General features: G+C 39.0%; 1 protein-coding gene across 3 annotated transcripts in view; it reads right to left on the bottom strand.

Moving 5' to 3' along the window:
* Positions 1 to 24,063, bottom strand: part of RUNX2 (RUNX family transcription factor 2) — a 68,305-nt gene that overhangs the window by 30,280 nt on the left and 13,962 nt on the right. For 2 of the 3 annotated variants that reach the window (XM_072407407.1, XM_072407409.1), the window contains exons 2-3: positions 22,332 to 22,488; positions 16,014 to 16,118 (exon numbers count right to left, since the gene is read on the bottom strand). In XM_072407407.1, the coding sequence (XP_072263508.1) occupies positions 16,014 to 16,118; positions 22,332 to 22,488 (262 nt within the window). The remainder of the gene's footprint in view (positions 1 to 16,013; positions 16,119 to 22,331; positions 22,489 to 24,063) is intronic. The other variant, XM_072407408.1, reaches the window with a different exon arrangement.

Genomic DNA, 24,063 nt, shown 5'->3' with positions numbered 1-24,063 from the left:
CCAAAATAATTAGTGACCACTGTAATATTTTTTTTAAATTTGCAGCTTTCAATAAAATAACACCTGGAAATGCAGCCATGAAGTTCCTTGTTCATGGACATTCTGGTAGTGGGTGCTCCGTTCCTGGCACGCAGTTGTCACAGGGAGAGAAGATGACAATTGGCTGTCACCATTAAAAAACATTTTTTGATTTCATAGGGTTTGAAATGCATATAAACAAAAATATAGAATATACAGAAAGTGCCTGTGAAAAGATAACAAGGAATGAATAAAAAATATTTTATGAAAAAAAATAATTTTAATGGTGTAAAAGGGTTAAGAAACGCTGTTCTAGCACAGTGGTCGGCAACCACTTTGGAACTACGGACCACTAAATTTACAGGCTCTGGACCACGCATGCTTGGGGAGCCAGATGTCACTCCAAAGGGAATAAGCTTCCCCTTGTCATGATGCCATAACCCACCCACTCTCCTATCACACGTCTGAGCCTGCAATCCGTATGGGGGATGGGTCTGCGGCTCTAGCGGTTGCACTACCAAAATTTTCTCGCGGACCACCGGTTGGCAACCACTGTTCTAGACTATGATTATTTTCAATGGGCGTGCCTTTTATTAGGCGCAATATCTAAGCTGATATGAGAAAGCCTTGGTATAGGCTCACCTGTCCTCTGCTCAAAAGGTTGGGGGTATGTTCACCCTGGCAAGAATCTGTACTTCATGAAAAATATTAGAAACAAACTGTGTCTAGCACTGGAGGTAGCCCGGTGCAGCATTTTCTCCAGCAGTAATGTACTTATTATTTTTCAGGCTCTGTCTAGTGCTGGAAGGCCAGCAAGATTTACCATGAACATTTGAGAAAAAGTTTCCCGCCCGCCCGTCCCTGTTTTTCGGTAGTGGGATTGTCATTCGGTGGGATAAGGCGGTGAGGTCCTCGAGGGAATTTGGTCTTGTGTAATGTTTTCAGTGGGGGTGAGAGACCCACCTATGGTGTGGAGTCTCTAGAATATGTTGGTACAGGAGGGATGGAGTGTTTTTTGTTTTTGCATTAAAGGGCTGCCAGTACTGGAGATATCGTTCCCGAGCTGGGTGGTTACGGCTTGTGCAGACCCAAAAAGAAAGGGGTAAAGGGTGGGTCTTCAAGGACCAGTAACCAGAGGGTTAAAATAAGTAGAAAGTTAAAAGAAGGATGTGTAAGTTATGTTTATATGGTTGTTATGTTAATGTTAATTAATGTGATTTATTGTTATTTAATGTTAATTTAAAGTTAATTAAGTTTTGTAATAAAAGGCCTACGGGCCATTAAACCACTGTGGTTGTTGTATTATTTGTACAGGGGGGGTGGAGGGTACTGAATGCGGTTCTCTGCCTTGTCACAGTCATGTAAGTAGGTGGTATATGATGTTACAGGAGACATATACTGTATTGATCATAGAGATTTTAGTGCAGGGTGTTGGCACCGATAACCTGGAGCACTGGTATAGGGCTTTATTTGATAACATGCAGCAAAGTATCTACAAAAATATTTTCTGCCCCCATTCTAACAAGTTAGCATATCATCTGTTAGGATTCCTTAAAACTTCTTTATACAAACCATTGTGTCATGCATTGCCATATTTATGTGTCTTTGTGCATGCACGTGGCATGGTTTAGGTGATCACTAATCCTTTCTATTTAAATGCCATTACAACCGAAATTCATATTTCAGACTTTGGTACATGCTGGAGAAGCACATGACAGCTTCTTATGTTCCTATGCAGCCTAATTAATTACAAGGCCTGGTTGTACCTTACTTTTTTAGTTAGTGTATCATTAGTGTCAGTGGTGTATCATGGGTGAATTCTCTGTGGTGGTTTTGAGGTTTTTGGTACTAAGAAACCAAGCAGCTTGTTGTAATTGACATACTGTGCTCCAGGACACGTCCGATTTCCCAGGTCTACAAGAGACAAATTTAACCAGTTTACTGCTGATTGCTGCCATGGCCTTCCAAACCATAAGGGCACAGAGTCATGCCATGCAAATCTACAAATCGTATCGGCTACAATCATGTCTTGTTTCATCATTCAATATCGAACAAATCACCAAGACAAGAGCAATCCAGCATTAAAGTATTGTATAATTATTTTATCTATTTATCATCTCTTTGTTCACCTGTATGCCTATCAAGCTTCTATCAAGTATATCCGCCATCAATGTCTGTCTATGTATCCTAATGCTGAACTTCAAACAGATGAAACACATGAGATCTGTATTGCCTGCCAGGGTCTGATTATCAGTCCATCCAATCCAGGGATTTACACAGCTCTGACCCACATTATAGCCCTGATCTTTCCATATTGCAGTGTAATTTTCATGTATGGGAGTTATTCCCAACTCCAAGCGACTGGACAGTGAAATGAGTGGCAGGACATTGAAGAGCTAATCTCATTTTCCTCCTATCAGAATGCTCTATTTACTGCAGTACACCTAACTGGCTCCTTGTGTTGCTTCTCCCTCCCCTTCTTGGGGGACTGCTGTCCAGGCAATACAGAAAAAATAATCAATAAATAAGAAAAAATATCAATAAGTCAAATTTAAATACCTACAAATGCACATCATGATCACAAAGTTGCGTGATTATTATATTCTAGATTTATCTGAAGTTCAGCATGAAATCTATCTTTGTGTAATATTAAAAATTAACATCACCCTTCTTCAAATTAAAACTCAAACCATGTGAAATTTCCGAACATACACTGCCAACCCATTTGTATAATGATTGTTCCTAGGTGATTTCATACACGGGAGAAAGAAGATTTTAATGTAACCCTTTACCCTGACCACATCCACTGCGACAAAGGCAATGACTATATTGTGAGGATAGAACTCCAGACCTGGATATTGTTCTGTATGAACCCTACATAGGCGTTTATCGGAGGAACTGATCATCTCCCAGCTTTAGCATTGGAATCCAACATTGAAAAAAGTGTTACAGCGCTGTTACAAGACTACGATCTTGGATTCCAATTATATAAATGGAAGATGACCAGTTCCTCCTATGTTTTCATTACAGAGATCAGATGATAAAAGAAAAAAATTGAGCTGAAAAGTCTGCAGGAACAGGAAGTAGGGAAGATTTTCCTTCACTTCCCATCAAAGTGACCAGTGCTAGAAAGAACAGGAAACTAAGAAAAATCTCCTCTACCCTTAGCATTGAATATCTAAAGGAAGCTCTATCCAAAGTTGGAGCTGAGCTTTAAGCTGTGCTGGGGGTGTATCACGTGCCCTCTTTGTGGACCGAGTTGATGTTTAGGCTACTTGCAGATGCTCGGCGTCCAATGGTGATAATGGTCCTCTTCACAAACAAACCACAGACTTACTTCCACATCTACAGTCCAAGTTCCAATGCCAAGACCACACTAAAACACAATCAGGACCGGAGCTTGCGCCATCAGACGATTTATGAGCGGTATCGAGTTCCTCACTGCAATTCCTTCAGAACAATTATGATTTACGCATCTCTTTCCAAACCATATTATCAAAATAGTCATTTTCTAGGAAATACGATATGCATTTAAATTGCTACTTGGTGACGCAAGGAGGCTGCGATTCCTTTCTGGGCTCGCACGTCTCCTCCGGTTTTGGTTCGTCCCAGAAGTTTGCCGTGCCAAACTCAACAAACCGGGGTCTGCCAGAAGCCGTTTGCAGAATAATCCTCGGCATAGACACGGTGCAGAGGCCGGTATGGCCGGACGGCTTGGCATAAAGTCTCCTGAAGCTGACACAAGGGCCCTGCGAATTGCATTCATTATTTTTGACCAATCTGCCCAGACTGAACACAACAGGATGATTTGTTGTTGTGGAGTTGCTTGGCTGCTGGAACGGCCAAACTGGCGGATCCATTTTCCAGGAAGTTATTTTCAAACCCTGTCATTAAATGGGTTGCATCAGGCAGAATGTACAGTTTTAACTTGTGATTAAATCTGACAATGTCAGCAAAATGCCAGGGATGAAGGCAGGGTGTACATGAGCCTTGACAGCACCAGAAATTCTTTTTTACTGGCTTTTATCAACGGCATATTATTGATCTGCATTGTAGGAGAGCTTAACATGGAAGGTGCCGGAAAATATGAAATCTGAGGGTACGAGGACCCGGCTTTTGGGCAAGATGACTACTCATTAAATGATGATAGTTATACCATTTAAAGAGTAATTTCATCACATCCCCAGCACAAACATACTTACCTTTCCTTCATGCTGGGAGCAGTAGGATCTGCCATGTTGGCGCTATGAATTGCTCACACTTGTGTTACGGACTCTTGTTTGTGTTGGTTGATATGGACTATGCTTGTGCCAACCTTGGTATTTGGTGCTTGGTGCTTGGCCACATAGAGGAAGTCTCCTCATTACTAGATATTTTCTATAATCCTACTGAACAGAGTGAATAAAGGAAAGGTGGCTGGGAGAGATTAAACCCGACATATTTAAAGCACAAAGTTTTTTAAACAAAAGGCAAAGTTTTCTTTAAGTTAACAAATGTCATAACCATTGAAAAAGTAAGTTTAAATTGCCCATTTTGCTTAATTTTCTTCTCTTGTTTACTTTTATACATTTTTATTTTGTTATAGTTATTTTAAATGATGAACAATTACTTACTATAGATTAGAGCAAAAGAGAATTATTGTATGTGCAGTCTCCAATACATCTCGGCCGCCATTATACGGTCACATTCTCTTCTGGGTATCTCACATTTTATTTATTTGTATAAAAAAGTTTATTTTACAAAAAAAAATTAGGCTAAGGAGCCTAAATGAAACAGCCCAGCACTGTTTGTATGGTTATTGGAATATTGTGTATAGCTGAAAAACCCAGAGAGGGTTTCATAGTTGGAAGACAGAAGTTGTCCAGCCATCCAGTAAGAATCACATAAGGAATCACTTTGTATAATCTCATTTTTGTATAATCTCATTTCTTCTTCTGTTCAGCTATTTTTCATAGCTGTGCAACCAGCCTGCAGAAAGCCAGTGCTGACTATTGCCACCTGTTGGCAGAAAGTGGTAAATACTGCACAATTTTATGTGGAGTTTTACCAACTCCAAATATTCTGCATATAGCTCACTGGTGAGAGAACCAGTCCCTCATTGTTATATATTAAGGAGATGTAGGCTGTAAATCACTGAACATTCTTTTCTTGATCTGAAAGGCAATAACTTGAAGCCAAACTTATTTTTTCTTAATTTTTCTACTTTTCGTTTATGGTTTGGAATAAGATGGAAAAATCCTTTAATAAAAATGGCACTTTAGGGTGTATAGTGTTTTGTGGTCTCACGTGCACGACAAGCTTGGAAACAGTAGCTGAGCGTCGAAGTGTTATTTTAGAATGTTGGCAACTATGTAAACCAAGGCGTAATTAATGTTTTCTGGCCCTTTAAAACCAGATGTTTGTAATATGGAGGTAAAGCAGGACAACCAGAAGCGGCCATATGCATCATGTAACACAATGTGCCGTTGTTTTGGTTACGGAAGGAGCTATTTCTGACCATGCGTCCCCCTCCCTTCCTCTACCCCAATACGTGTCTTTTTCTATTCAGTTTTCGCTGAATGAAGTCTCTCGGTGGCTCAGGTCAGACCCCAATCTCTCCAGTCATAACAAAGTTTATTTATGAAGAAGCTGAGCCCCCCAGTGGGATATTGTTAATCTCACATAAATATTGCTCTGTATCATGTTCATTACAGGCAAACTCGGTGGTGAGAATTCATTATTTCCTCTTCCCACTCAAATAAACCCTCAGCATCACCAAGAACAATCAGCTTTACTCCAAAGAGAACCTGTGATGTGTAAAAAAAAATAAAATAAATAGGCAGGTATGGAAACGTACCTAAAAGATACTTTACCCAGGGTATTAGGTATCAGCCCCTCTAACGTGGGGTAAGTGGCAGAGCTCCCATTGCAAAGCTCACATGTGCAAACTAAATGCTTTGAAAGCCGAGTTTACCCCCAGGGCACATACAGTTGACAATCAAAAATCTGGCCATTGGTAATCCGGATCATTCAGTTTTCCGGCATGAATTTTGGATCACATTTTTAATACAGGGAGTGTAGTGCACTGTTTGGCCACTTATGTTTTGATGGCGCTGTTCCGCAGAAACAGCTGTTAGGTCTTGCTTGCTACACTAAATACTCGTTGGGACGTCCCTGCTGCCTGCTCCCTGGAATGTGCCAGATGTCCTGCGAGAGGAATGCTGGCCTGTGTGTGGAGGTAAGTATACTTTCAAAAATTCTGAACTTTTAAATACCCGGCACTCCTCAGGTCCAAGGTTGCCGGATTTTTGAATGTCAACTGTATATAAAATCTACAGTATTAGAAAAGTGCTTTTAAAAAAATTAGAAATAACTTGGACAAGTAAGACACAGATGGGATTTGTTACATTTTTGAGACTATTTAGTGAAAACATCCTATCAGGTACTACTTTAGCTTTAAAACAAGCATCAGAGTTTACAACTGAAAGATAAAATCATTAAAGGTATTCTGTCAGCAGCTCAGTTCCCCCTTCCTAGGAGTGATTCAGTATCCCTGCTTCCCCATTACTCCCCATTCCTAGCAGTAATCAGCAGCTCAGCCTACCCTTCTGCCCCATCCTAACACTGATTAACAGCTCAGCTTCCCATCCCGGCACTGACAAGGCAGTTCAGTTCTCCAGTCACTGATCCATCAGTGTAGCCCCCTCCCAGAAGTGATGCGGCAGCTCAGCTTCACTTTAGCTGCAACGAGAAACTCGGGCACTGCCTATATTTTTAATTTAAACACAGCAAGATAGCTAGAAGTAGACAGAGGGGTGAACAGGGTGAAGCTAACTTCAAGGACTTCAGTGCTTCAGCTGTGAGCATTGAGGATAAGTTGCTCCACAGTGCTTGTAGCTACGGGGGTCAGAGAGAATTGGCCGCTAATGCTCATGGAAAAATCAGGTTTTCTTTTGGTAAATAAATCCTCATATATGTCATTCATCACTACATATAGTGTATGCCTGTCCTGTTCAGTCTTAGGGGGTTAAGCAATAGGGTTAGGTTAAAGTGTTAAAAAAAAACTTGGCACAAAAAGTATGAGCAGTAAGTTTGAGTTTAGGGCCTAGGTTAAGGGTGTCAAAGCTTTACGTTCTGCGCCAAAAAGAAAAACAAAAAGAACATAGAGAAGAAAGAAATAGAGAAAGAACAAGAAGGGAAGAGAAGGTGATGAGAAAAAACACTACGTGACTTCTAGGTATGACCACAAAGATTTCCAGGTTAATAAAGCAGCTGCAATGAACTCTCCCTACTTCCCCCGCTACTTTAGGCAGTGCTGAAAACACACACTGAACTGTCTCCTCTAGCAGCTGCTTCCTGTCCTCACTGCTTCCTGCTGCAGTTTCACTTATTACAACGCACATGAGGAGATACAAATGAGGACAACAAGAGAAAAAATTCAGTTAAGTAGAAACAAACATCACAATGAGGACATCTGCCAGCCAAGTGCCCGAAGCTTGCAGGCGTACCTGTATTTACCTGCCAGAGGCAAAGCCCACATGGAGTCATTATATCTGCAAAATTACAATATAATTTGCATTGCTGTCCCAAAGAGAAGTAAACTGATCTATAACATTAACACAGCAAGCTAAGAATATAAACCCAGTGCAGGCAAAATATCCTTTATTTTTTGGTAATCCTGGCAAACATTGTAAATGCTGGGCGCAATTAAGCTCCACCCTGTACTGGCAATAAGTCCCACCTCCTGACATTGGGGGTGGGATTTAGTGCCAGGATCGGGGAAGAGCTTAGTGTTGACTTACAGAGAAGTCAAGACCGTATACAGGTAGTCCCCGGGTTACATACAAGATAGGGACGGTAGGTTTGTTCTTAAATTGAATTTGTATGTAAGTCAGAACAGGTACATTATTTTAATAAATGCAACTAGGACAGATGTTTGTTTCAACATATTATTAGGCAGCGTGGTGTCAGTTACTGTATAAAATCCTCACTGTGAGTTAATCACAAACAAAGCAAAAAAAAAAAAACACTTTCTAGAGCCTAGACATTCATTACCTTCTGGAGCAAGCTGTGCTTTGATATGCAAAAAGAAACAACTGCAGAGTTTGTCTTGGTCATTAAAGAGTTACAAGATGTTGCAGAACTGCTTAGCCCTTAAGATCACCCACAACCTCAGCTGTGTTTAGCAAAAGATTTTTTCTGCAAAACATGCAAACTGCCCCCCTCCCCCCCCATCAAGCCTCTGTCCTGCACACGACAGGGAAGGGAAGCTCTGTTCGTATCTAGGAGTCGTTTGTACGTTGGATGTTCTTAACTCGGGGACTACCTGTATGTGGCTGGAATCAAACTAGAAACCTCAGGAACAAGAGAAATGACTTTTCTGTAATGCAGTTAAACATTGCAGCCTGGTCACCTTCCCACCCCAGCCTGTAATTAGAGTGTAAAAGAGCAGAAGCAAACTGATGAGGTCTTCCGGTTTCTCAGACTGCAGAACACCTGATTGGACTCATATACTGATCTTTCCTTTCCCTGAATCAAAAAACGTCAGGGAACAGGGTTGAAAGAGACAAGTCAAGTACTTGCATGTGTTACGCTCCAAATGTCGTGATTTGTTCCATTAATACATACCTGCACAGTTTTATATCAAGATTATACCTTTAACTTGTAAAACTTTATATACTGAGATTATAAGTGACAAAGGCAGACATTGTATATTATATATGGAGCAGCGCTAGGCTCATCTGGCTTGCACAGGAAGGGTGTGCTCTGTAGATCATAGAACATATCTAGGCTACCATATTCCTATATACAGCCACTACATCAGAGAACTGCTACATTTCTATTCTTAAGTTTAGATGTCCTTGGAGTACAGCAATAATAATTTGGGAGAGATAACCTAATGACCTGTAAAATGTTTTTGATGCTAAACTCTAACATGCAAATAAATATAAGTACTTGAGAGGAGCCAAGTCTTCATGGAGTTGTACATGTTACAGACATATGACAAAACACGGATGTGACATGTCCATGTGCAGTTGTACACAGCTCTCTGATAAACAGCCTGTGTATCCTTGCATCAGTTCCTCAGAACTTTGCGCAACACAAATGCCTCTTGATGTGTCATTTCCTGCTTGGCCAATGGCCCAGCTCCTGACACTCAAAAACTTACAGAAAAAAAAGAAAACTGAACAATTTGAGAATTTTAAATTGTGCATCACCCTCCATCTCATAACATGAAAGGAGGTGCTGGGATGGGATTTAATGAATCCAACAGAAAGCCTTATAAACTGCCCCATCAAGCAATGCTCCACATTTACCTATACATATGGGAGCAATGAACATTAGTTGGTTGAATCTGCAGACAAATTCTTTTGAAAATTTTAGACTTTGAGAAAAAAACGTACTATGTCAAACTTTTATTGATGTTTAGAAAGATTTCACTGCAATTCCCATCCCACTGACTGCCCATTATTATTATTATTATTATTATTAATTATATTAATATTATCAAACAGGATTTATCCAGTGCCAACATGTTACACAGCTCTGTACATTAAATAGGGGTTGCAAATGACAGACACAGAGGGAAGAGAGGACTTTGCCCCGAGGAGCTTACAATCTAAGAGGTGGGGGAGATATCACACAATAAGAGGGGAGACATGACTATAGGATAAGAAATCAGGGGAGAGGTCATCATTATTGCTAAATGACACAGTCTCCAATGTTAAGCTGACAGGGGTCCTATCCCTACCCCATTTTACTAAAAAAAGCATTGAAGTCTTTTTCCCCACTGGTGAGGTTTTCCCAGTATGGATAGAGACAACAGTAAAAACTTGGCAGGTGTTCTCATTCTAAGATTTAGTGAACGTTGGGCTTTAACATAGTGACAAGTCTTTATGACACGTCCAATTTTACATATGAAACCTTGTGGCCTCAAGAATAGTTCTGAGGGTAATTTCCAGAAACTGGAGAATTTTTAGAGCAACCCAAAACTTTACACAATGGTGCTCAATGTTTTTTGATAATCCAAATCTCATATAGACCCCACTTTCAGCAAGTTTCCCTGTTCCTGGGCTGGACTTTATTCTCCTATCATGTAATCATTATTTTGCAATTTATAATCCTTTGCATGGGGTAGGGCTGCAGCAAGCTTGGTGAGCTGTCAGTGCTGCAACCAATGGAACTTCCTTTCCGTGCCATTGCAAGGAATACATTTTAGCTTTTGTTTAGGTTACTATTTAAAAGCACATATTTACCTTATCCTTACTTTCTGGTAGTAGGTGTTCTCTTCTTTACATTCCAGGATGTAAAGATTGCATCTGATAGATAGCTGGTCCTGCATTGTCCTACTACCAGCGTTGTTTTTAATTTTCTGATATCTGCTTTCAAGTGTATCTACTATAAAAAGTTCATTCCTAAACAGTTGTCACAGTAATGTGTCCCCCTTGTTTCATCTCACTGTTCCCATTCCAATGACACCTTTAACAATGGTCTTTGGGGCAGTCAGTTGGGACACATATAGGTCCTAACTCTCTCCATTCACCCACCAAAAAATATATTACTAACAGATACACTTTACTAATACACTGAACGGCTTGTATTATCAGCACTGATAAAGCTTCTTTTATTGTCTGTCCAGAAAAGACACACAATTCTAGCCTATACTTCCTATCCAAAAATCTATACACCATGGGAGCAGAATTGGTTATATTTTTTTCCTCGTTGTCTACTTCTCTGTATGTCAGGATAAAAATAACTCAGCACGTACTATACCAATTAAAATCTGCAGGACGGGGCTCCATGAAATGACACACTGAATCCATGAAACTTATAAAAGTGCTAGTTTTCTGGGAAAGCATAATATTAGATATATTGAGTGCTACATCCCCCACCTCATAGATTGTAAGCTCCTCTGGGCAGGGTCCTCTCCTCCTCCTGTGTCACTGTCTGTATCTGTCTGTAATTTCCAACCCCTATTATGTACAGCGCTGCGTAATATGTTGGCGCTATATAAATCCTGTTTATTAATATTAATAATAATAATATTAAGCTGTCAGAGGGGCGGGAATTCAGGTGAACTCTTACCTATGGGGTCACAAACATCAATAAAAGTTTGACATAGTATGTTTTTTTTGTTTTTGGTGCTATATAAATACTATCTGCTAATAATAACTATGCTATTCTTCTAGATATATCCTATACATAGCCAAGTCTGCCCTAGCTTTGTCCTTTATGGATTTTTAATTAATGAGCTATAAATTAATATTATATATATACTGATCCATGTAAACTTTCCAGGATGAATGCTAACATTTAAAAAAATATTTCAATTTATATAGCAGAGAAAGCTACACACTCCATTAATATACCGTATTTTGTTGTCGGTGTCCTTGGAGAAGTTCTATCCCATTAAAGTGATGGTGACAAAGTCATCATGAGGAGGCAAAGTGAACCTCCCAAATGGGATTCAGTTCCCTGACAATTCAAAATGGAAAAAATATTTGGCCTGATATACATTTTATCTTTATTATCTACTTCAGCTTTGCTAAATAAAGTTCAGTGCAGGTTTTAGTAAAAATGTAATAATCAGTGGAAAATATCACTTAGAAGTATATGTACACGCAGTAAATCCTAAACTGATTATTTGTTGATAATATTGACACACCTACACCAGTGGTTACCCACTGGGTAGGATTTCATCAAGCTCACATACCCAATACTGACATCTATATTTATATATATATATATATATATATATATATATATATATATATATATATATATATATCATTTCGGGGGCAATAAATCAAAGCTTGATTGATACAGCTTGCACCCAAAAACTTAGCTACCTTTCTATTTCTGCATAATGTATAATTAATGAACACTGTGCACATTAAAGACTTCCTCCTTAACACATGCACAGTGAATGAAAATATTGTATTTACTGAACATTTTTAAGATGAACAAGACTAGGCAGAGTTAGAAGTACCATGGCAGTAACATTTTACTATGACTTTCATTCTTTTTGCCCCCTCCCCTGCAGTACATATTTATCCTGTGTAAGCTCTCAAACCTAAACTTTCAGACTACCATGTGACTATACTGAGCCAATCAAGATGCGCTGTCACTGTGACATGAGAAAGCGGGGAATGAGTCACATGCCAGGTAAGTAGAATGGCTGCTAAATGAATACATTGCTTTCCCCGTTCTGGTTTCCTATAATTGTTGTCAGATCTTAAGCACAATGTTGTTTCTAAGCTATCACTATAAAATAATCATTTTGTCTGTCAGTCACATTGTATGTGAAGCTGTCACAATTTCTGCCTATGCAAGAATCTAAATATTTATCTTAAAGTATTATAGTCCAAGGCTACACTGGCGATTAAATCCCCACTACATAGACCGGATCACTTGTTGACAGTCACATCTGCAGCACACTGAAATTAAAGTGATTTTAATGTGATGACTGTCAACACGCAGTTAAATCTCTGAGTACCAAAGTGATTTAATTGCCTGTGTAGTCCTGGCCTTACTTAAAGCTTTACACTTACCCTGGATGTAACATTACCTAATCTGAGTAAGGCTAGGTACACACATGCAATGGTTCTCGTCTGATAATCGAGTGCTGATATCGGACAATATTCTAGAGTGTGTACATCGCTCGTCGTCCATCGTCTGAACGACCGTCCTGGCGGATTCACAGATGATGGACGACGAACGATCGTAATACAAGTGAAGGGGAGAGAGCGCAGCACAGTGCCACTCCATCGTTCTCCCCTCTCCATAGAGCAGAACAGTGCTATATGTACAGAGCTCGTTCATGCATCGTGCAGTTGTTTGTCGTTGGAAAGGATTGTGCAAGATCCTTTCCAACAACAATTATTGCACGTGTGTACGTAGCCTAAGGATAAGTCTGGGAGATATGGAGGCAGTGAAGATCTAACAGTTACAGCTCCATCAGTGTTTAGGCCATGGTAATAATACAAGCTGTTTCCAAGCTCAGGAGTCTGCAAAAGAATATGGTGCTTATATTCATCTCACCTATCCATCTCTGGTTACAACCTAAGATTGATTTCCTGAATTCCTCCCTAAAGCCCAGCTATGATTCATTTTCTATGCAAAACTACTCAGAGTTCAGAGGCTTTCTTTGGCTAATTAAATTTAAATAGCCAAAAGTCCAAGAGCACTGGGATGTAAAAGGTGGACTATGACATACAAAGAAAAGGTATGTACACATGTAAGATTACTGTCGCTGGAAACAATCTTTTGTGATTGTTTCCCATGGCAGATGAATGAATTAGCACTGTTCTGTTATATGGAGAGGGGAAGACGAGTAAGTAGCACCTTGCTGTGCTCTCCTCCATAGGAGTAAACAGAAGACGTTCCCGATCAGTTATCCATGAACTTGCCAGGACAGTTGGATGAATGACATTGGGGTACCGCTGTACACATCAGATTTGTGCCCGAGATGAGCACAACCTTTTAACTCAACATTCATTTGAGTGTATTTTGTGTGTATGCAGTTGAAGTCATATAGTTCCAATAGTTACAAGCAGAACATTGAAACCAGAATGTAAAGTGAAAAAAAGTAAAGGCAAACAATGAATAACGCCAATATAACGTACACCATGTGATATTTCATTTCACTTTCTGTTGTGGTACCAGAACAGGAAATGAAGGGCATAGTTGGCAATATAAAATTACAGAGATTCTTTATTCTAAAAGGTGAACAAAGTTTAGGCCAGAGTTCAGCTTACAAGAATGCATAGGGGAATTGAACTGTACCTTTTATAACTCTGTCTGGAGTTCATCTTTAACACCTTTACTTTCATTTACAGCTCATGGTTTTCTTACATTTCAGAACTAATATTTCTCACTTCTGTTATCTGTCTGCCATAAATCATTTTGTTTCAAAACATTATCCCCTCTTATCAGTGGAATATAAATATTTCTGGCTGAATCTGGGGCGTTCGACCTTAACAAGTCAGTCTGACACTCTGTAATCTGCTATCTGGTACACATACAAAAGCAGCATTGTGTCAGCGCACCACGTCTGCACCAAAATATTTCACATATCCAGACGAGTGTGAGGAAACCAGGTTCACTTAACTGAGACCAACCATAGTAATTGCTGCTAATTCATTGACTTCAAACAATTATTCCCGCTAGCAAGACAATGGCAGCACATGTGGCAGTTTCAGAAAGTCTGACAGAAGGAGGTGGGGGGGATATTGCTGAATAATGTCCATCAGGCTACTGTACAAGGAGGAAATGGCAATTCATTAATCTTGTCAGTTTCAGCAAAGATATCTTCTTTTCAGAAAGTAGCACAAAGATGGTATTCCAAGGATTTCTGACTGCTCGTTTTGCTTTTTTTTTTTGCCATGAGAAGCATTGCTAGGAATCCCTGGGCGCCATAGCAAGATTTAGTGCCCATTACAGCACCCTGCTTATAGTGCCCCCATTTATAGTTCTCTTGCTGTATATCACATTCCAATATAGTCCCTTCCTTCCCTTAATATATACCTCTTAAGGGTCTCTGCCCCCCCCCCCTAGTTAAATATTATATTGCGAGTCTAAGCCTCCCCCATTTTCACTTGTTGGTCCTTACAAGTGTTTCCATCTCTTTTTTGTGAATGTAAGTTGCTGTGATGTCTCTGACCTGGATGACACCTGTCATTGCCCATTTCTTTCCCCATTCTGCCAGCTTACCTCTTTTTGGCATCATGAAAGCAAAAAAAACTTTTGGACTTTATTGATAAAGACATAATAACTGGGCAAGTGTAAAATTAACTTTTTCACTAATCTACTAGATATAGACCCATATATGAAACCACAACCTTCGACTACTTCTGCTATTCTTTGGTAAGTATAAATGAGTTTTGTGAAGGTATATGATTCCACATATATAATATAAGCTTAGTTCAGTTAAACCTAAACCTTTTAAACAACAGAAACTAAGTAGGCACCGTTATTAAATATGTATTAAGGGAAAACAAATACTAAAAGGTCTTTTATTTGGGCGCTTGGGGTGTAGACTACAGAACACATTCACCTACCCAGGGGTCATTATTAATTTAGCTGTGTAGATCTGGAGGGGTGGAGTGCCAGCTGTATTCTGGATCTGTGACTACAGGCACACCCCATTTCAGAAGAAGTGAGGAAAGCTGGCTATACTAAGATTTGCTTTCATGGTCAGTGACAACCAGGAATGAGTTGTTTCCTGAAGAGACTGGCACAATCACCAGGTATTTAATAACTTTAGCACATTATTTAGAGAGCAGACATTGTTTAGGATTAAAGATGAATAAATGAGTAACCACCTTTTAAAGATAGAGTGAACACAATAAAAAGCCTAAATTCCTAAATCTATTTGTATCTCTAATGATGAGATCTCATATCATTGCACCTGCTGAGTTTATTATAAGGGACTTCCACCCTATTGGATTTCTTATTTATTTTCTAATATGTAGAAGGCATTGGGAGCATCTGGAACATATAACATATAGGTGGGTGGAACAGGCAAATCTACAAAGTCAAAAGAAAAAGAATTATGGCGATCACTGTTGGAAAACCCAAGACATATATGACATTGGGTGTTGATCTATAAGCTCTACAAAATTTTGGGTAGACTGGAGCAGACGGTTTTAGGAATTCTAAAATATTGGGTTTACATTGTATGTAATTGAAGGTGTTACCAGACCCCTTAAAAATCAATATACTACATTTTTAGGAGTCCTCATTAAGCTTTTTGAGTAGCTTAATAATGTACCCTGTATTGGATTCTCTATACCAAGAGAAGTTTTACAGACCTTATTCTCTACATTTTGTATCTGATTTTGAATGATAGCTTTTGTACCTCATTTCTTCAATAAAAAACATTGTAAAAGAATATACCAAGAGTAGGTCACAGATATGACATCACTTCCATGACATCACAGAAAGCAACCAGTCAGAGTTTATGTAAAAGTAAATAGGCTAATGGGCTTAGCAATAAAGAAAAGAGTGGTACTTACGCCTTGGTTCCCTTGGTCCGTCGACTGTCACTTTTATGGCTCGATGGTAGGTGGCAACTTGAGGTGGGTTTGTAAACACCGTGATTGTTAATGTAAAACTTTTACCTGCAAAGGCAGATAAGGAATCAGGCATTAAATAATTGACTGTCAATATAATGAACCTTATAGCTAGTAAGGAGCATGGTTGTTGTAATACTGTAACGTGGGCACCCACCATGCAATATAGAACTGGACATTCAGGTAGACATCAGCCTGATGGCTAAGACAAAATAGGAAGAACTGCAGCCCTTTGTTATTTCTCAATACAAGTCCCTTTTTCATCACTGTCAGTTATCGTCCTAATGCGGAGCTGCCAACCTCCACACAAGACTGGATGGATCTTGTATATAAAGAAGCAATACCCACCTGTACATCATCCACTGTGCAATTATCTTAGAAGCTAATATTGTGCAAAGGGACTCCGAGGCAGCCATAGAGAGGTGCAAAGTGTGACATAGGCCCAAATCTTCTTTAGCCAACAGGGGTCCCAAGTTATGTCAGCGGGGGGCCCCAAGTCAGTTCTGCACAGGGACCCACTGTTGGCTAATGAATTAGCTCAATGGCAATATGGCAAAAATCTAACGCAATGGCAATAATGTCAACGATAAAAAAAAGGAAAAGCAGAGAGGTTACAATATGCTAAGTGCTATAAAGGAAGGATAGGAGTTTCTAGGGATCAATGGTTCCATATTAAAAAAATAAAAACAAAAATAAAACATATTCTAAAAATGCATATTTGACTACCCTTCATCTATACAAGACCAAGACGTCATTCTGATAACTTCTCAATTCAGGGGTCTTTTTCCTCGTACTTGTTTAATTCCAAACATATTATAACCATCCTCTGTGTTACCCACAATCCTTATCTTCTTCTCTCTGGACTCATATGCACTCTTATATACATGTTAGATAAGATATACTACAGCCAGCAAATATGCATGCAAGGTTTATTCTTTATTTTCCATTGCCATTCATGTATGCAGGACAACATATATTTTTTTCCTTGTCCCTGATGATCTTTAATCACTATTGATCTTTATAAAAAAAAAATGTATAAAAAGGAAAAATTAAAAACAAAACGTACGTTTATAACGCATATGTTTCTAAACAATAGTAATACAACATTTATGCGGAGTCTCACTCACAAACACATTTTAAATGTAATACAAAGAGATTGTTTGGAGCAATGTGTATGAAGGCATGAATCCACAAAGATCTATGTATATGGCAAAAGCATTTTAAAAATAGCTCATGGTAGCTCAGAACTAAACTGTGGCCATGGTAGCGATGCCACCCAATTTGTCTTCATTCATTTACTGCCTTTTTTTTATTTTACAAGCAGAGTTGAAACATCTCAACTTCCCCAGCGCCAAAACAATGACCGTTTGGCTGGATGCAATAAGTGCAGGCTGGACTCCCTGACAGTTGTAATCTGTTGAGATGTATAACGGTTATTCCTGTCACACAGAGACTTCTGCAAACTGTTTTAAGACAGGAAGATGTGGGCGGGAAGCGTTGACTCAACAAACAGTCAGCGGTCCCAGGCCGGCTGATGTATGAAGATGCTTCTGTTCCTAGTTAAAGGAGCCGTCTCTCAACATGTGCCAGGTTCCCGCTGCTGCAAGGCCGTGTGACACACAAAGATTCTCTCTCTTCCCATACTGTCATTTCTAGAGGGGATGAACAGCCGTACCAATATAAAAGAAGAATATATGTGTATTTAGACAATATTGGGACCGGCCAGCTACTTCATTCATCGTGCTTTTTTATTGGTTCTATAATAATAGGAAAAATAAAACCCACACTTGGATAGGGATAGGGTTAAAATTCAGGTCAGTTTCTTTTTTTGTGCCTGTGTGTGATTGGGAAAATCTTTTCTTTACTTCCCGTCCTAGGAACACAACCGGAAGCTAAAAGAAATTGCTTTTCGACAGCTGGTTTTGGAAGAATTCCCCTAATTTGGGAAGAGGGTGATGTAGATGCAATGGACACTTTCTAATTTTTGCACCATTCGTAATGTGCTGGAAAGGATTACTAGTTGAATACCTGGCTAGCTCAGAACCAACTTTTTTCCCTCGTAATTTACACCCGCAGAGTAACACGGGGCACGGGGTTACAATACAGGAGTGCAACTGGTCATCATCACCAAGCAATCATTTAATATAGACTATGAAATTTAAAAAAAATAAAAACAGTTGAACGTACAATAACATAAAATAATTTTAAAATTTTACTGATTGGACTGATTAGATCTATTTTAAGCTCCCTTAATGTGCAGCTAAGACACATAGGTGTAAATAGCTCCATAGTCCTAACAATGACAACTTTGGGAGCCCTCACATATCAAAGTATTTTGAGGACAGCAGAGGTCAGCTAGCAAAGACACTGCACACATCTTATGTTTTCTAAAGCCGTTCAGTCCATGGATCTGATTTATTAAAGTTCTCCAAGGCTGGAGCGAATACACTTTCATCAGTGAAGAAGGGTGATCCAGCAAACCTGGAATAGATCTGGTCCAGGATTGAAAACATTTGCTAACAAATAGCAAAAGACTTTTAGGAAACTCATTCCAGGTTTACTGCATTACCCAGCTTCACTCTCTAGCCTTGGAGAGCTTTAATAAGTCAGGTCCATTACATCTCTGTGACAAGGATTGATCCTACAGTTTAAGAAGTGCACTCATGTATAAGTAGGCATGTACAGGCCCATGTCTCCAGCAGACAGAGAGGAAGAATCTTCACTCTTCGGCAAACTCTAATCTGCTTCAAAGAGCAGAGGGGAAAAAAATGCATGTTTTTCCTCCCGTTAAGATCATAGGAATCAAAAGAGGAGGGGGGGGGGTCACTGCTGTTTGGACATAATTACCCTCCATCAAAAGAGCCTTTCTTCATCTACCATGCGTGAAAAGCTTGCTAGCAGTTACGTCTGCCCCTTTTCCCTCTCATTTTTTTTTCAAATATAAAAATCGCTGCTTGGGAATCCAGCCAATTTGAGTCGATACAGCAGCGTGCAGAAGGCCTTTTGTTTTTCTTTTAAGTCCCTAAGATAAATTGGGCTCATAAGCTTTAGTGAAGAACACATTTCCTTCTTTATAGAGGCTTTGGAGGTGGAGTGGAAGGTCAAATCTCTATTATTGCCACAATCTAAAAGGGATGTCGTATTGGTAAATGATTGATAGGTCCAGATAGTAAGATGTATGCTCTAGAATACTTGCATGCACATGAGCCATTTTTTGACATGCGTTATGAATGGTGTGACCTTTAGTTTTTGAATAACGGATGCCGGAGATCGTGCACGGCTATGGGATTAGATGGGAAGATTTCCAGCATTCGGCTCAGGTAAGTCGGACTAAAAGGCAGCCTGGATTACAGTCCATTCGTACTTTGTGACATATGTGTGGTCCAGTTTCTGACTTGTTTTAGGAGGTGCCAGGACTTCCATCTTTACTTTCTGTTCAATATTAGCATACGGTCTGACCTTTTATTTTATTAATATACTAGTACTGGGTTAGTGTCATGTAAAGTAGTGATTTAGGGATAGGAATAAAACCCTGGGAGCTTGGACCTTCAGAAAAAAAATAGTTTCCTGACAAATGTTCATTTAGGAATAGATTTGCTTTCCAAAGATTAAAGAGAGACTCCACCTTAAGATAGGCTCAGCATCCTGGCTCTTGCAAGTCCCCATACAAATGTAAATTAATTTTGTAAAGTTTTATTATTACCATTAAAGGGTATTTATATAGCGCCAACATATTACACAGCACTGTACATTAAATAGGGGTTGCAAGTGACAGACAATGACACAGGAGGAGAGGACCCTGCCCCGAAGAGCTTACAATCTCAGCTTCTTTTTGCATTTTCTACCATGGATTTGTATTTTGAAGCAGAGTTGATGATATCTGTTTTTCTGTGATGCAACTCCAAAGAAAAAGTGTTCCTAATGACCACTGGATACTGGAATGCTAGAATGGTTAGAATAAAGTCAGAGGGAGTCAGCCATTACTACCAAGGTGAAGCTAAATGAAAGGGGCACATAATAAGTGTTTCTACCAAATATAGACTGTAAAATATAAAGGTTCAAACTTAGTCTAGATGCATCTTAAAGCCTGTAATGATCAGAAAACCATATCCTGTGCCAATTTCTGACTTTATTTTGTAATAGGGTCCTTGACTTAAGCACTAAACTCCAGTCCAGTTGGTAGTAAAAGGTGTTGGCATGTGGTAAGGTTACGGTTAAGTAAAGCCTGGGGTAAGAGTGTTGGATTATGTTTTTAGGGGTTAAGAGTCAAAGGGTTAGGTACAGGTCAAGTGTTAGGCTGATAGTAATTATTAGGGGTAAAATGCTAACCTTAAAGGTTATGTGAATGTACTAATGTTAAAGATTACAGATTGAAGAATATGTAAATATGTTGAGAAGTATCAGAAAAATGTCAATTTCACAATGGGATTTAATCATCTGGAAATGTTTATCCCATTCCACATAGCTGTATGGATTCAAGGTCCACCACGCATAGTTTATTAGAAGACTGGCCTTCAGGCAGAGGGAGCAATGTTAATTTGTCCAGAGCAGAGATGGCCGCAATCAGTTATTTACACATGAACAAATCACTGAGGTTTAATTAAATGGTACAATTTTGATTTAGAGCTGAACTCCAGGCAAACAGCTAAATACACAGCTGAAATACATATATGGCTGTTTTATTTGTTTTTTTGGCCAACAAATTTTTAATTCTGTGCAAACTGGCTTGTGATCTAAACAGCCCTGCCAGACAGAGCAACCAGGCCATTAACTAGACTTTTCCTCACTACAACCTAGAAGTACGGCTATATATAAGGGACTCTACCTCTTCCAGTTGTACTGTATAGACCAGGGGTGCCCAACAGGTGGATCGCTATCTACCGGTAGATTGTAAAGGCAACACGAGTAGATCGCGAAGCCATGCCTTTCAAAATAAACTCTACTAGGAGTTTTTAAGTCCAAGTTTTTATTGTTGGTAGATCATTTTGACTTGGTCATTTTAAAAGTAGCTCACAAGCCAAAAAAGTGTGGGCACCCCTGGTGTAGATGATTACAAGAGGCTGATATAACAGCAGATTGAATAGTTCATTCATTTGTTCCATCTAAATAAACATTTAATAATTCTCTAAGACATAACTACAATATTAAATTGTTTTTTATTTATGTATATGTGGCTAAAGTTCATTGTTAAACAATTTGCAATATGCAAAGGAATAGCTATGATTTTTTATTCTAGAAAACAATTAGTTTAGGGTAATATTATTTCAGGTCTATGGTATATGTTTGGGATTCTAATCATGTAATCATTGCAATCCTTCTAATGTCTCTTGTAGCTCTGGTGGAGATTTATTTGTTCTTCACAACAAAGCAAGAGAAAGAATATTATTTGGGAATAGCAAGTGCAGATCGAGGCTTGGAAGGGGAGGACAGAACCAAGAATGATTGAAGGGAGAGTTTCCCCAATGGGACGAGAGGGCAACTCATTATCCCAGAGGTAACTGAAAAATATCTTGGGTACTCTTAAGCCTTTAGCCAATAGTAGACATGGGTTTGGATGCAGGAGGTCATCACGCTCCAATGTAACTTGGACCAGGGGTCAATTTTTCAAATGTTCCCCCTGTGGAGGGACCCACCACAGCTTGTAATAAAAGATGCCAGAGACAGCAGGCCATTCTCAAAGCAGAACAAAGCAAATCTTCCCTAGACTATTAAGCTGTTTGGCTCACTTTTGGAAAGAATAAGGCACGTTAATTACACAGTAAGAGCTGCCTTATAAAAGTGACCACTTCCAGATACAATGGACAATAAGGTGTCAAATGGTGCCATGTTTCCCTGTACTCCTCTCTATTGCTCTATGGCCTACAATCATTTCCATGCAAACTCTGACATGTGATCCCCCTATATCCATGTCCTATTTGTAGTAAGGCCAAAGCTGGACTCCCCTATGCTTGTTAAGTTACCAGGTGCATTGACACTTGTCTCAATGCCCATTAACCTGAACTAGCAATGAGTTGTACATTGTGGGTTACACTGTCCTGAATACATTTTAACATAGTACACATTGCACCAGACCCATGAAATGGCATGGATTTCAGTAAATAAGTTATAGCACTCTTCCCAAAAAGGGTCAGTTACATTTTTTGTGTATTGAACCTCATTATTGACAATTTATACAATACAAAATTAAAGCATTGGTGTAAAGCCAAAATGAACCACAGCATTCTATACAAGATTAGATACATTTGTAATCAAAATTCTTACCTCTTCCACTTCTGCCAACAAATCTCAGGTCATTAAATCTTGCCACTTGATTTTTCATGACGGCAGAAGCGTTCCTGAGTTCTGCAGAGTAATTTTCATCATTTCCAGCCATCACAGTAACCACAGAGCCATCTGGCACCTCTCCCAGGGCAACAACCTGTACAACGACAATGTCAGTAATTAATGGCATGCCACCGTAAGTTGTTATACACATGGACAGGTCATGCTAGGACCATAAGCATTGCAGCAGTACGGCTATCAAGTGTTCCTGTATCTAGGTCCTAGAAATTGATTGTTATTTGTATCTGCAATTTTTTTGCCTTTAAATGCCCCTGATTTTATCCAGTCAGGTGGCCTTATATACAGTAAAATGATTCATAGTCTGCCTTAATGGTCGGTCCCAGTATTTTTTAACTAGAAGGCAGCATAGCAAGTTGCCTAATAATATGACCAGACCATCAGCTAGAAGACTTCAGTATTTTTTCAATACATGGGCTGGATTTACACCAATGTGATTTAGCATGCATGCATTGTCACTGATATCTATCTGAGCAAAGAATACAAAATTACTTGCAAGGAAATTAAAAAAAAGGATTTATTCTTGCACATGATTGAATGATAGGTCGGCAGAGCTTTATCTGATTTACTAAGCTAAGTAAAATATCCCTTGCAAGGTTATAATTTGCTTTGCTATGTAAATATTCTGTATTCCTTTAGTATAACAACTCATATATGTCAATAGATTTTTTCATTTTTGCATTTTTTGGAATGTATTGTGTTGCATTTGCCTTATTACAGAAAGAGGTGTGAATGCAGCCATGGGTCAGGTTCATTTATTTGTGTTTGTGACTTAATTGGGGAAATATTCCTTTATTTACTGATCCATTGACACAACAGTTTAAAGGGAAACTGGAAACACATACAATATTTATCACAAATGATCTGATCTGATGATGGTTCCTCCAGAGGTTGCTGGGGGTTCCTAGAGAAATTAACAAATCGTGCCTCTCAGGTCAGATAAACTGACAGCAATGATCTTTTTGGCTATCTGTAAGGTTGACATTCTTCCCATTGTCCGGCAGTGTGAAAGACATTCTTCCCAATGACCCCCACACTAATGTACTGTGAGCTCTGGATATAGTATTTATAGAAGGGGTTCCCTGAAGACCCAAAAGTTATTTCAAGGGTTCCCCTATGTTAAAAAGTTGAGAAACACTGGTTTAACTTTTTTGCACTCCATCTAAAAGCCAAAGGTTTTGGGTGGAGGTCCACTTTAAAGACATCAGCTCTGAATACTCTATTTATTTATATATCTATCATCATATTATATCTATTTATCAATTCATCCATCAAGCTGCAGGGTTGTAATGTTTCCTGGAAAGCACTTGCTGTTCACTAATCAGTGCACCATGTAGCTGTATAACTACTATATAAGTTGAAACCAGAACAGTGAATGGATAATGCTGACATTTTTATAGAATTTATATATTTTAACAATACCAAGAATATTCATAATTTATAAAATGAACCTAGCCTGGCAGAAAATAGCTGAACAGTCACATAAATTTGAGCAAACACTATAAAACTGGCATATGTTAAGTAATATATTGTAATAAACTCATTGTTAATGAAAATCCCCGTTGTTTGAGAAAAGTTAAACACTGCATTAAGCAAGCAAATTGGGTGCAGTTTGCAAATTATATTTTGTTATTAATTTTATTGTTCGTTAACT

The sequence above is a fragment of the Pyxicephalus adspersus genome, chromosome 4, assembly GCF_032062135.1.
Source record: "Pyxicephalus adspersus chromosome 4, UCB_Pads_2.0, whole genome shotgun sequence".
NCBI classification, from domain to species: domain Eukaryota; kingdom Metazoa; phylum Chordata; class Amphibia; order Anura; family Pyxicephalidae; genus Pyxicephalus; species Pyxicephalus adspersus.
The sequence above is the reverse complement of the archived record's forward strand: the minus strand, read 5'-3'. Positions and strand labels throughout refer to the sequence as shown.